At 38.7% G+C, this 14,755-nt stretch overlaps 2 protein-coding genes across 2 annotated transcripts; one reads left to right on the top strand and one right to left on the bottom strand.

The window, feature by feature from the left end:
• The first annotated feature begins 1,230 nt into the window (after positions 1–1,230).
• Positions 1,231–4,258, top strand: LOC114745820 (FT-interacting protein 1-like). Its single transcript, XM_028933985.1, has one exon. It carries the CDS (start codon positions 1,699–1,701, stop codon positions 4,090–4,092), a length of 2,394 nt encoding a protein of 797 aa, XP_028789818.1. The 5' UTR covers positions 1,231–1,698; the 3' UTR covers positions 4,093–4,258.
• Positions 4,259–7,814: 3,556 nt separating this feature from the next.
• On the bottom strand, positions 7,815–14,755 carry LOC114745826 (bZIP transcription factor TGA10-like). Its single transcript, XM_028933987.1, has 11 exons — positions 14,294–14,755; positions 14,096–14,202; positions 13,293–13,378; positions 13,031–13,156; positions 12,771–12,839; positions 12,577–12,636; positions 12,347–12,424; positions 12,160–12,238; positions 11,787–12,058; positions 10,968–11,207; positions 7,815–8,534 (listed from the first exon to the last, which is right to left on the bottom strand). Exons 1-11 carry the CDS (start codon positions 14,437–14,439, stop codon positions 8,385–8,387), a joined length of 1,413 nt encoding a protein of 470 aa, XP_028789820.1. The 5' UTR covers positions 14,440–14,755; the 3' UTR covers positions 7,815–8,384.

Raw genomic sequence — 14,755 nt, 5'->3', positions numbered from 1 at the left:
CACTCAATTGGGAATAGGAACAATATGACCGTTTGGCAGAATTTGACCAAACCTATTCATGACTACAGGTTGAATTCCCGGAGGTCCATTCCTCATAAGGGAGGACTCCTTGAAGCGTGACGTGACTTGTTACTGATAATAGACCGACGGGATCAGATGCAAATATATCTTTAAGCGATTTAATTATAAATTTTGACTTAAATTGAATGGTTTGAACTTTGTAATGAACTCATTAAACAAAATTAATTATTAAAAACATTTAATTGTATTAGATTTATTTACTTTTGAGTTTTTGTTGATAATGTAACATAAGGGGGAAGCCAAAACTTTATCGAGGAACGAGAATATTCAAAAGTCAAATCCCGTAACGGCAACTACGATATGGCCTAAACCAAGTGTGGGTCAAAGATCAAACTTTTGGACTCATTCTCACCCTTGGGCACTAGCCGCTGCAAATAAAAACCCAACCAAAACCCTCACGGCCCTTCCCCGCCTACTGTGAATCAAACATGGGCCATCTCTTCTGGTCGCCGTCCTTTTCTATGTGCATGCTTTTATGGAAGAGAACAAACGAATATGTAAACAGAAGAAAACTTTGAATAAAGACGGCAGAATAATGGTATAAAGCATCTTTTTTGAACATAGGCTTTCTACGATGCTTCCCCACTTTTTTATACTCCTCATACCAGCTTCACCTCTCAACCTTATCACTTAAGCGACCGCCTATCCCTTCCACATTAATTAGTTCTGCTGTGGCATACAATGAAATTGTCCATTCTGTTTTAACCTAACTGCCAGAATACCCCTTGTATCCTATCCTACAAACAAGAACAAAAACGAGGGCAAAAGTGGTCGTTTCAATTTTGCCCAGAGAATCTAGGAAAGAGGGCAGAGCTTGTGTTAGTCTATCTGTATTTTATTCTCTCATACACCCAAATTTTTGTTCTCTCGAGTGGGTATCTGTTATGTCTTTTGCCACTTTGGAATTTCAATCAGTAGGTTTTATTATCTCTATTTCCTTACCAAGTGACTATACGGCCCATTCTTGAATCACTCGGCGTTTAGATAAAGCAGAAAGGTTCGAGAACATTGTTTCTCTAGCGCAATATTTCCTCAACATCTTTGTTAGTCCCTCTTTAGTTTGTCTAGGATCTGTATATCAATATAATTTGTGTTTTATATGAACGCAAATCGGTACAACCTCTGATGAGGCGTGTGCGTGTGTAGAAGATGCCTTGTATATAAAAAGTAGGCCACAAAAGAGACCTAATGCTTTGCCCAAAAAATGTCACTAATGACTGTCTTGAAAACACCAAGATCATGACAAAGAAAGATGAGAAACACGGCAGCCGCAGTAGGAGAGGGAAAAAAAGTAGCAGTTTAAAACACAAATACAGATAAGTAAGGAATAAAGGGAAAGAACCTTTGCATATTTCGACCTGTGCATAATACTTCCTTTCACAGCTTCATTTCATGGTCTCAAACAGGAGACAGAGTTCAAACTTGATATCTCCGTTTTCCAGAGTCCAAATTTACTGTTGTCCTCTGGAGTTTTGCTTTGAGTTCCTTCCTCTGTTGCCTAGGCAGCAAACATCGGAGAATGAAAGTTGATTTTAGCGCAGGACACTAGGGACCAGAGTTTTTGCAGCAACCAGAAATTTTGAAAGTCGACGTTTCCAAAGGAAGGACACAAACGCAATGGGTTCCCAAGCTGGTTCAAAGCCAAAAGAACAAGACGATTACAAGCTGAAGGACACAAAACCTGAGCTGGGAGAAAAATGGCCCCATGGGGGACAACGTGGAGGGAGTGGGTGGATTGCAAGCGACAGGGCCACCAGCACTTACGACCTGGTGGAACAGATGTTCTATCTCTATGTCCGAGTTGCGAAAGCCAAAGACCTACCTCCAAATCCTGTGACAGGAAATTGTGACCCTTACGTGGAAGTCAAGGTCGGCAACTACAAGGGCAAAACAAGACACTTCGAGAAGAAGAGCAATCCCGAGTGGAAACAGGTTTTTGCATTCTCCAAGGAAAAGATACAATCTTCAGTCGTTGAGGTGTTTGTCAGAGACAAAGAGATGGTGTCCCGAGATGAGTACATCGGAAAAGTGGAATTTGACATGCATGAAGTTCCAACCAGAGTGCCCCCAGATAGCCCTCTGGCTCCTCAGTGGTATAGATTAGAGGACAGAAGAGGAGAGAAAAAGGTGAAAGGAGAAGTGATGCTGGCAGTTTGGATGGGAACACAAGCTGATGAAGCATTTCCTGATGCATGGCATTCGGATGCTGCTTCAGTACAAGGAGAGGGAGTTTATACAATTCGGTCCAAGGTTTATGTTTCACCAAAACTGTGGTATCTCAGAGTAAATGTGATCGAAGCTCAAGATGTAGAGCCAAGCGATAAAAGCCAACCACCCCAAGTGTTTGTGAAGGCTCAAGTAGGAAATCAAGTACTCAAAACTAAGGTATGTCCGACAAAAACAACAAATCCGTTCTGGAACGAGGATCTCTTGTTTGTGGCAGCAGAGCCGTTTGAAGAACAACTGGTGCTGACTGTGGAAAACAAGATAGGATCAAAAGATGAAATTGCTGGTAGGATAAGCATCCCACTTAATAAATTCGAGAAGCGTTTGGATCATCGTCCAGTTCATTCTCGCTGGTTCAATCTAGAAAGTTTTGGTTTTGGTGCTTTGGAGGGAGACAAAAGGCATGAACTCAAATTCTCTACTCGGATTCATCTCAGAGTGTCTCTCGAGGGTGGCTACCATGTTTTGGATGAATCTACGTTATATATAAGCGATACAAAACCAACCGCGAGACAGCTATGGAAGCAGCCAGTTGGAATTCTGGAAGTAGGAATATTGAGCGCTCAAGGGCTCCAACCTATGAAGACCAAGGACGGAAAATCAACCACCGATGCTTATTGTGTTGCCAAGTACGGACAAAAATGGGTCAGAACAAGAACCATCACCGATAGCTCAAACCCCAAATGGAATGAGCAATACATGTGGGAAGTATACGACCCTTGCACTGTGGTAACCTTGGGAGTTTTCGACAACTGCCATTTGGGAGGGAATGAGAAGCCATTATCAGGAAGTGGAGCCAAAGTTGATTCCAAAATAGGAAAGGTAAGAATTCGCTTATCAACTCTCGTAATGGATAGGATATACACTAACTCTTACCCCTTGCTTGTTCTACGTCCTTCTGGATTGAAGAAGACGGGTGAACTTCAGTTAGCTGTTAGATTTACTTGTCTTTCCTTAGCGCACATACTTTACCTCTATGGGCAACCCTTACTCCCCAAAATGCATTATCAGCATCCATTCACTGTGAATCAATTAGACAGTTTGAGATTCCAGGCCATGAACATTGTGGCAGTAAGGCTTGGGAGAGCAGAGCCACCCCTGAGGAAAGAGGTTGTAGAGTACATGCTAGACGTGGACTCTCACATGTGGAGCTTAAGAAGAAGCAAAGCTAATTTCTTCAGAGTAGTATCAGTATTTTCTGGTGCAATAGCTATGAGCAAGTGGCTGGAAGAAGTTAAAAAATGGAAGAACCCAGTGACCTCAATTCTAGTACACATCCTGTTCTTCATATTAATCAGCTACCCTGAACTGATCCTCCCCACCATCTTCCTGTACATGTTTGTGATCGGCATATGGAACTTCCGGTTCAGGCCAAGACACCCGCCTCACATGGACACAAAACTTTCATGGGCAGAAGCAGCACAACCTGATGAACTGGATGAAGAGTTTGATACTTTTCCAACTTCTAAGGCACAGGACGTGGTGAAAATGAGGTATGATAGGCTGAGGAGTGTGGCGGGAAGAATACAAACAGTGGTGGGAGATATTGCAACACAAGGTGAGAGATTTCATGCACTCCTGAATTGGAGAGACCCAAGAGCGACTTGTTTGTTTGTAATGTTCTGTTTGGTTGCGGCTGTGGCCCTATACATAACACCTTTCAAGGTGATCGCTGCACTTCTCGGAGTTTACTGGCTTCGTCACCCCAGGTTCCGAAGCAAACAACCCACTGCTCCAAGCAATTTCTTCAGGAGATTGCCTTCTCGTGCTGATACTATGCTTTAAGCATCAGCATTTGTCGTTTTTCTTTTTCTACGGCAACCCTTAATTTTTTTCCTATTTTTTCAGTTTGGGCGATGAATTTTCTAGTCATTGGATTTGTTATTCTTCGTGTTATTTGACGCTGAGGCATTTTGAACGTAATGGCTGAGAATGACTCTGCAAGGCTAAATTGTGTCCCCCCCCCCCCTCCCCCCCGGGTGGGCCAAAGTACATTGACTCCTTAACTCCCTCGTCTTTGAAAATTTAAAAATAACCTCTTTATCTTGCAAATTTTGACTCTTAACCCTGTTAAAATATGGCCGTTAAATATTTCATCTCAGATTGATCAGGTTTTACTTGCCAAATGACATGGACTTTTTTTTTTAATATTTCATTAATTAAATTCATAACTTCGCTCAAGGATAATTTTCTTATTCTACCCGTGAGAAACCCTGAAATATTGATTCCCCTGTTCTTGCCTCTTCCTCTGTCTCCTCCTGCTGCAAGTTTAGTTTGTCAGAATTTTTTTTTTTTTTAAAAAGAATTGTCTTGGCTTCAAAATATAGATTCATGGTCGTGATTACTTCCCTAACATTTATAGATGACACAATCACCGAAATCCTAAAACAAAGGAGGATGCCTGCACTTGGGTGGAACTCGGAAGTCACTGACCCTTGCGTATCGCACGAGTTACCGCACAAACCGTCTTATTCAGGAACCCGTGGGCTGGACTCTAGCCAATGGGCTTCGTATTCCTCTGGCCTTCACATGTTCTCAATAACTGGGCCATAGTTCAACATTGTGCGGCCCATAAAGAAATGGTCAATCTTTTTTTTTCTTTAGTTGCCCAGAATATCCTCCCACCCGAACAGTAAGAGACTAATCTCTTGAGATGTGATGAGCCGTAGCGGAGACCCCTCCCAATAATATTTTTTCCATGCACACCGCCCTAAAAATCAAACCCAGGATATGATGTTTAAGGTGTCCAAGTCCCTTCTATTTGAACCAACACTTGTTGATAAATAGTCAATTTTGCCAATGCTTATGCAAAAATTCAATTTCAACAATTTTCAACCAATCAAATGTGCATACATGTGTACATATATGTGTGTGTGTAACCAGAGAAAATGTAGACACACACACACACACAATTCAGGCTCTAGTTGATCTGAGTGGAATTTCAATATAATTAAATGTTTCATTAAAATGAAAATTTGATATTCCAATTATTAATTGATCAGTTAAAAACTAATCTCCGAGATTATGGGTGGTTTTAGTACAGTACCAGTACCTTCCCTTCAAATATCATACTCCTCTGATCCTTAATATAAGATCCATTTAACTAATTTAATTAGATTAAGGAAGTTAGGTAAGTTAGTTGATTATAAGAAATGTGGCACATTTTTCTTAGAACACCATAATCATCTTTCTTAATACCCCATCTCATTCTTCTACTCGATTATGTTTGAGAGAATATCTATAAGGGTAATTTAGAGAAAACTGATATATATGAGAAATAGGTCTTATATTTAGAACCAAAATCAACTCAACAATTGGGTCTTATATTAAGGATTGGAAGAGTATTTACCTGTCCCTTAATAAAATTACAGGTCAAATAACACAGTGCAAAATCATCAACCTAGAGGCTACTCGCTGTATACCTCAACAGTGCTCAGTAAATTGTGTCAATCTCGCTTACAATCTTATTCGGTTATATTTTTTCAAAGAATGTGAATTGAACTTCTTAAGATATTTTTATACTTTTGTTTTTTCACATAACAACAACAGCAACAAACAATAATGATTAGATAAAGATAAATAAAACAGGAATTGAATATAAATATACGTTTGAACGAGAAATGAATACATATTTAAACTCCCATGACCGAAATTTGCAATTATATGCAAATTAAGACTATAAAATTTTGTTATAAGTTCAAACTTCCTTGAACACAGCGTCACTCAAGCGTAATTATAAACAGATCCTGAATAAATAAAATAACTATTTTTATTATGTGCAAATGATTTGAGGATAATATACATGCTAGAAGTTGATATGCAAATGCGACATCATAAATAATTAATTTTCTTATCTGAGGACGTATTTATAAATTTTTCTTAAAAATTATTCGACAAGTATATATGTGTATGCATAGAGAGAGGGAGAGATGAAGATAACAACACTTTCGCAGCTTATGAGATATCCACTATAAGATATACAAGAGGTAAATAAAAAGGGACAAATTCCTCATTGAAAATTTAATTCGCAAATAGGACCTAAATATTTTGTGTAACTTAACTTTTATTATATGTAACTTAATTTCATTTTTGTACAGTTCATCTTTCCTTGTGTGCAATAATCTTCCTTTCTGTGATGTGTAACTTAATTTTCTTTTGTGCAAGTCATCTTTCCTTTGTGCAAACCATCTTCTTTTTGTGCAATTTACCTTCCTTTGTGTGCAACTAATCTTTCCTTATACAATCAATCATGCTAGAGACCATTTACTGATTAAATTTGTAATGAGAAATTTATCCTCAAATTTTCCAATAAAAAATCTTAAATTTGTATTGGTGACGGAAGACACTACATAACAATTGACCTTCAACACAAGCAATATATTCAATCCATAATACTACCTCCAATCCTTAATATAAGACCTCATTTGACTTTTATTTTGATCCTAAATACAATACTCTAATCTATTTTATCTCTCATATTTATACATTTTTTTTCTGAAGTAGTCCTTCTAACAATGGTAGTTCTAGTCAATACACTAGATTAGCAAGGATATTTTAGAAAAGACAACACCTATTTAAGACAAATAACTAACTCAATTTACTTTCTTAATCTTTTCAAATTAGTCAACTAGCTCTTATAATTAAGACCAGAGGTAGTATAAAATTTGTAATAACTAATATCACCTCCGGTCCTTAATGTAAGAGTTAGTTGACTAATTTGAATAGATTAAAAAAATTATTAAGTTAGTTATTTGTAATAATTAAGTATTATCTTTCTTAAAATATACTACCTCCGGTTCTAATTATAAGAGTTAGTTGACTAATTTGAAAAGATTAAGAAAAGAAATTAAGTTAGTTATTTATAATAAATGTATATTGTCTTTCCTAAAATATCTTTACTAATTAAGTGTATTGGCTATAACTATCATTGTTAGAAGGACTATCCTGAAAAAAATACATAAATATGAGACACAAAGGGGATTGGAGTCTTATATTTAGAACCAAAATAAAAGATAAACAAAATCTTATATTAAAGACCAGAGGTAGTACTTGCTAATCATGTATTTGCCAAAACTATTATTTAATTGAATTTTTAACATGTGAAACTACTACAAAAATTACTTTACACAAATGGATAAATATAAGGGATAAATTAGATTTGGATATTATATTTATAATCAAATTAAAAATCAAACTAATTCTTATATTAGTAATCAGAGATGGTATTATTTATAAATTATAATACTGTAGTGGACTTGATCACCAAATGCATGAAATATAATGAATTTAGTTAGTCAGAATAGCTATTAATATTTACGAACCGGTAAGAGAGGAGATCGAACTTTGTTGCGTAGGCACGAAGTTAAGGCAAGGAGCGCACGCTTAGCCTTAGGGTCCCCCGAAGAGACAAAAATCCGATCCCATTGAACCACCGTAATAACTAGAAAAAGAGAAAAACACTTAACACTTGGTATATATATCATAGTTAAAACTGTGCCTAAATTAATTTTAATTTGGCTTGTGACAAGATAAATTGACTGTCTGCTGCCACCCTCAAGAGAACGGACCACCATATAATTTAAAACAAACGAAAAGCAGAGGAAGATAAAGATCCGAGAAATAAATTAGAATTGGGACCTAATGTAGAGTCTCGATGTTCATCAATGGCACGCTGTGACCCAACAAAAGTCATATGGATCACTCTCTCCCCTTTTCTTTTTTTTTCCACATTCATTCCCTCTTCTCACTCCTTTTCTCAGTCAGAAATGGCCGCAAAGCATTCGCGTAATCGTCTTCCGGCGGTGAGCCATCAAGATCACAGACAGAGAGAGGTAGGTCAAACTGAGTCAACATTTGAATTCTATATTAACTAGCTGGCTATATCTATACAGTTCTGGTAAGAAACAAATTAAAGGTAGCTAGCAGCACGGAGATTAGATAATATTCTTCGGAAAAATGAAGAAGAAGCAGCTACAACAAAACTAGTCATGGCTATGTGTGTATATATATATTAAATATAATTAAGGCTGATGATATTATACTGTGCCGCTTGATTAATCCCAGAAGCCACTGGCTGCTTAGTCCTGACGAGGGCGAGCGACCCACAGAGAGCTGAGGGCTCTCAGACGATAAGAGTACTCCGCCATGGCCAGCAAACACCTCGCCGACTGACGCGTCGTTAGGATCTGATTCAGACGGTGGATCGTTTGGTGCCGAAGACTATCCGCCTGTAAGTTTTTCATTTAAATTTTTTTCCTGAATATCTGTCACTCTGAAAATGATAATATAAAATAGAACATCATGTTGGTTTTGAAAAGAAGTATACATGGCATATTGTCAGCGACCGACCAATAGAATTTTGTAAATTATAGTAGGTTAGGAGCCAAAGTACAGTGGATGTATTCTCTTTCAAGCTTCCGAAACAAATAATAAAAAGGTCTGACAACTCCTGATTACGAGAGGCACGTCCTTAATTAGTCAACAAAAAAATTGGCGACCTTTTCTCAGATGATCATTTTTCAACATCAAGACATTTTATTTCAACCATTTGAGTTTTTGTATCTAGATGAATGAGAACGGCAATCATGATCCTTGTGAACCTATAGCTACCGAAAGAGGGACCAGTTCAATTCAAATTTTTGGCTTCTAATAGAAATTCTACAGGTTGGTCAAATTACGACTCGTGCACACATATAAATGGTCCTACCGATTAGGAAGGGTAGCTTAATAGTGATAAAGCTCTTAATCATTACCATTGAGGATCCCTCTAGCTAGCTAGTTTGCGTGCCTATATATGCTAAATTGATTGGTTGAAGTGTTTGTGCTCTACGGTGACTTTTAGTGCTCACTCTCATTCACCCGTTGAAACAAGCAGTTGGTGAACCAAACGTAATGACCCAGAGGTTGAACATAGAAAACTGTGACATCTGGTTTTGATATCTGCTGTCAATAATCCATGTTCAGCTTTCTGGACCATTTTTCTCCTTTTTGCTTGTACTTGGCATGCATGGGGGGCAACAATTCTGTGGGATATCTTAGAATTAAAATACTACATCTTTTCTTAATATAAAATTGTATATGGTTTTATTTTCATCCTACATATAATATCCTGATCTATTTTATCTCTCATATATATATTTTTAAAATAGTCTTTCTAATAATAATAATTCTAACTAATATACTTGGTTACTAAAAATATTTTTAAAAAATAACATCTATTTATTATAAATAACTAACTTAACTTATTTTCTTATTTCACTCAAATTGCTCAGCTAGTTTTTATATTTAAAACTAGAGTACATGTGTTCACATTAATTGAAATAGACTAATCGTAAATGTCCTATCATGAGTTTGGTAAACACTAGACGACATAAATGGTATGAATGAAATTTGGACGGAACAAATTCAATTAAGTAAACTAATTAATTTGGAGCAGCCAATTAATTAGCCAGTAAGATCATTCACGCATTTAATTGAATTGACAGCATGCTAAAGTCAAATTCTTCTTCTACACAGCTGTTTGAATTTTAATCTTGGGTTGGTTTGAATTTTTATTTATACCCATCCGCGATCCATCTCACTCTCAATACCAAAATGTATTTCCTTTATTTTAAAAAAATAAAAATTTAAGTCAAGACACAAAGATAGAAATTTGCATCCTCTCATGTGTAGGGGAAGAATCTCTTCCATGTGTGTCGATAAAAAAAAAAAGAGTAAGAAAGAAATTATCTTTGCACGTGGGAAAGCATTTTCACCAACCCATGAATATAAAGATCCTCCCTTTGTATTGGAAAGAACCAGAGGTGGGTTTCATAGTTTATAAATATAGTAATAAGGTAGTGTTTGACTTCTAATTAACTCAGGAATATCGGAATTCTCACATATAGCAGGAGATCCTCATTGATTCAGGAACATGGGGATTCTCACTGGTCCTCGAAGGAATCCTTATGAACCAGTGAACATTGGGATATGAGAGTTTGTAGTTTGAGGAAATATTCAACAAAGGGAGTTATGGGGAAGGGTTTATGAAACGCCTTCGAGTCAAACGGTTACGTCCATGACATCATCTAGATATGGGCCTCAATGTGTGTATCCCTCTCTCTCTCTCTGGACGAGGATTGTTTCACTGAGGGACCACAGGTACTACTATGCCTTCGTGTCACGTGTACATTATATATTATGTTGTCAAAAAAAAAAAAAGACCTTCAGTTTTGAGTATGTTTATATGGGGGAACATTAACATAACATAGTGAACAAATAGTCATTTAATTTGTATAAATTAAAATTAATCTAGGTTTGCGTGTGTATATAAATATATATATGCTATATGTAGGTCCCGCGTAACTAACTGAAGAGCGAGACATGCATGGAAGGAGTAGTTGATGAGGGTGGGTAGGTATCCTAACCCAAAGAGAAACAGGTTATTGTTCTTACTCGACCCCATCACGAGATCAGTTATGGAAAAGTTTGATCATATTCATGCCTCATGGTGGTCCACAATAACCAGCTGACTCAGTTTATAACACCATGCACATTATATATGGGCACAGATATATATATATATATATATATATGCAGGACGAGATTCAACATGCATTCGTGGTTAACATATGAAGTTTTTACGTGCGTGAGAGTGAATCAAACAATAAGGTAGTACGTACCTGTCGGACGAAACCTTCGAGGGTGGAGAGCTTATTCATGGCCAGGGCCATTTGTCCCATGTAGTTGGCCATATTAGGGGTGCAGCTCAAGGAGTCTGACGTTATGGTTTCCGAGAGAGATTGATTCAGAGCTTCCAGCCCTTGTGAGAGTGCATCTTCTGCCTCCTGCGTGGATTGTTGCAGTCCACATATCCCAAGTATTTGTTGCTCCGTCAGCGGCTCTATTTGACTTAGGATTATCTGTAACACCAACGTAACACACATTGATTCCTAGCTATTTGTTGATGCGTGTTTCAACATATATGCTACCTCCGGTCCTAATTATAATTAAGACTTTGTTTATACCACAAACGATGTCTTATAATTAGGACTAGAGGTAGTATAACAAAAATTTCAGGTTGAGACGGAGTTGTTTGATTGATTAACTAAAACACAAAGGAAGAGAAATAAGTATGGGAACGACAACTTTATTCCCATGGACAACGACCACGAAAGAAGACAAAGAGGGACAGAGACCTGGGCCTCTCTCTCTCTCTCTCTCTCTCTCTCTGCCCCCTAAATTTCCGGTTCCAACAAGAGGAATTGGAGTGAAAGCAATGGCTTTATGGGAACGAAGCCTAACTCCAACCGTTCACGGAAACCACCATCATTGTGATACCTTTCGTCATTAATTCATTAATTTGTACTCCTCTGCGCTTCTTTTACATTTCAACTTGATTACTTCCCTCTGTTTCACTCCTCGCGCCAATATTTTATTCTTTAAAAACGGGGAATGTAAGCCTGATGACTAGTTTTGTAAGGTGATAAACAACCACGTACCTTAATGAGTTCGGAGGGCCTAGATCCACCGATCCACATGAAGCAACGCTCGGCGGGAGTCTTCCACATGCCGGAAACAAGGTGGAAGACGTCGGTTTTAGCCACAATGCTCTTGAGGTTCATAACTTGGTCACAGTGAGCAAGGCAGTTGTCCACGAACAGCCTCAGCTCGTTCTCCGGCAGGTGCTCTTGAACCGCCGCTCTCAGCTCGCACACTAGCCGCTGGTGCTCCTCTACCCATCTCCCGTATTCCACGTCGAACATTGCAGCATCTGTCCCATTTTCATTTTCATTTTCATTATTATTATTATTTTCTTTATCATAACGTAATTAACACACAAAGTTTTCATTAATATATCGTCGCGGGGAAGACCTGAGCTAACGGTACTCATAGCCACAGGAAGGCCTTGCTCTCCTCCAAAAATTGCACCCGATCCTCCGAAGAATATGCCCTAAAAATAAAGCACTCGTTACTTGTCAGTGTTTCAGCTTTGTTTATCAGTCGGTGTGGTTTCCATTTATAGCATTAAGTGTTTGCCCTCAATCAAAAGTTTTCTTACTTGAGCTCTAGCACGCTGCAACTCCTGTTCCAGCTGATTCAGTCTGATCCTGCTTGACTCTAGCTGCTGCACATATGCCTGATCATCCCCCGGAAAAAAAATCATTATGATGATGACTATAACACAAACGATGTAAATAAAGGGGTATACCCTAGATAACTTTTAAAAGTTCTTGCCTAAAATGAGCGAAACACTACTGACATGAAATTATAATATTGTGGGGGTCTCACCTTCTTTCTAAGCCTGCTTTTCCTAGCTGCCTCTCTATTCTGAGCTAGTCTCCTAAGTGTCTGTGCAAAACAATTTTCAAAAGCAAACATTCAACAACGTCAATTTATCATCTCGGAACTTTTTTCTTTTAAATATATATATATGTAAAGAAAGAATTAGCTTGCTAGGAGAAGGAAAAAAGAAAAAGAGAAACCTTAGGATCAGGTGTTCTAGGCCCTTCCTGTTCAGAGCTTGAGGTTGGGCCCTTGCGAGTGCTGTCCCGCTGCAACATACACCCATAGCACATGCATAGCGTTGGTGAATAGTGGCGAAAATGATAAATATATACATCCCATAATTAAGCTGAGAATCTCGGGTTTCAAAGATGCTACCGAACTCTGATTCTTGTTCTGTATTGATTTGATCATTTTAATTCATATGTTTGATAATTATATTATACTATATCTAAGTCACCTTGACAGCTTTGGCTGATTGATTCGCGGCGGCGGGGCCTTCGTTTTGCGAGCTAGACAACTTCATGGGCGGCTCCGATGGTCTCTTGGAACCACTGCTCTGGGGAGAAACCAACTCCACGCTAGCCTACGTACCAATCACCGAATACAAACAAGCCCACCATGAAATGTTTCCGGCCGTAACAAACTAAAGAAGCAAGTCGGAAATCAAATAATCCAAAATGATTAATATGGGAATTTGTTAGTGGGATTAATTAGTATACCTTGGATGAAGGCGGGTCTACGTGCATAGGCTGAGACGGGAAAATGTTGAGAGTCGGAGGCCTCATTCCCGACGATGATGAGTTCTCTGCCGATGACGAGGAAAATGTTCAGAAACACAACAATTATCAATTATCAAATACACACACACACACATGTAATAATAAGGAGCTTAATGAGTAGCGAGGAAAGGAGCAAGCTTATATGGGAAAAAGGTGTTTATGATGGGAGGAGACGGTTGAGTGAGAAGCGAAAAGGGAAGGCAACAAGGGAGGTGTGAACGGGAGAAAGCAAAATCTGGGGAATTGTCATGCAATTGGAGCTCTGAGCTCTGCCATCCCCAAACAGAAAAAAGAAGAAAGGAGGGGAAGAAAAGCCAGAGCGCAAGCATACCCTATTCGATCGTACTCTTTACAGTACATGTGGAATTAGCAAGCAAATAATCATGACACCCCGCTTTGTTACATGTCATGATCTTACCACCTCGAAGCAACAAAAATATAGAAACAAGTAAATTCAGTAACAAAGAGAGAGGTGGGGAGAGAGGGGTTTTCTGTTTTTCTTTTTGTCTTTGGGGAATGACCTCGCTCCATTTCTTCTCTTTCCGCCTTTTTCTCCCTCCCTGCAAAGATCGGGTCAAAGCAGGTACTGCGGCTGCAGATATGAATTTGACGAACATGCTTTCCATGTGAGCGGAACGGCCCACCTCTCCCCATAGTCTCTCCGATCAGAAACCAAAAAGCATATTCCCCTTTTTGAAAACCGAAGGAAATTAGTACGAGTAGGAAGAGAGAGAAAAGCTCACGTCTTTGGTCCTGAACATTAATGGAGGAAGGGTCGGCCTGTCCGTCGAGATACAAAAGAAGTGCTTGATCCAAGTCGCCTAAATCGTAAGCTCCGGAATCCTTACTTCTGTTCATCCAACACACACACGACAATTAAAAAGAAGAAGAGAGGAAAAAAAGAGCGGAGAGACGGGGAGTAGGGTGATGAAAAAGCTCACAGAAAATTGGCGGCCGGGATGGAAGAGGAGGAAGAAGATTGCATCATTCCGAAAGAGATGCGGTGGTCTTGAATTTGATGAAGTGGGAGTGAATCCATGTGAGGAGTGCTGGCTTGGTTGTTGGTCTTGTTATTAGTGTAAGCCATGGCGAGACTTGGAAGTGCCTGGAAGAAGCTTTGTCTTTTGCGCCACTAGCTCTCCAAAACCCCATTAATGGCGAAACCGCCTTCTGTTTCTTCCACGTAAAATCATTTCTTTTTCTCCTTTGTCCGCCAGGAGCAGCGAGTCGGTTGTAGTCCAAGAGAGAGAAGGGACGAATCCTTTGAATAGAATTGAATTAAATGCAAATTAAGGGGTACAAAAGACAAAGCTGCTTTTTCCTTTCATACGGGTACCTCTCCTCTCTCCCTCTCTCTTACTTCTCTCTCATCTCTGCCCACTACACAGTCTTCAGATAAAGCG

The sequence above is a fragment of the Neltuma alba genome, unplaced genomic scaffold (genome assembly GCF_004799145.2).
Source record: "Neltuma alba isolate B1F8T4 unplaced genomic scaffold, ASM479914v2 tig00004833_pilon, whole genome shotgun sequence".
Lineage (NCBI taxonomy): Eukaryota > Viridiplantae > Streptophyta > Magnoliopsida > Fabales > Fabaceae > Neltuma > Neltuma alba.
This window is presented reverse-complemented; position numbering and strand designations above follow the sequence as displayed.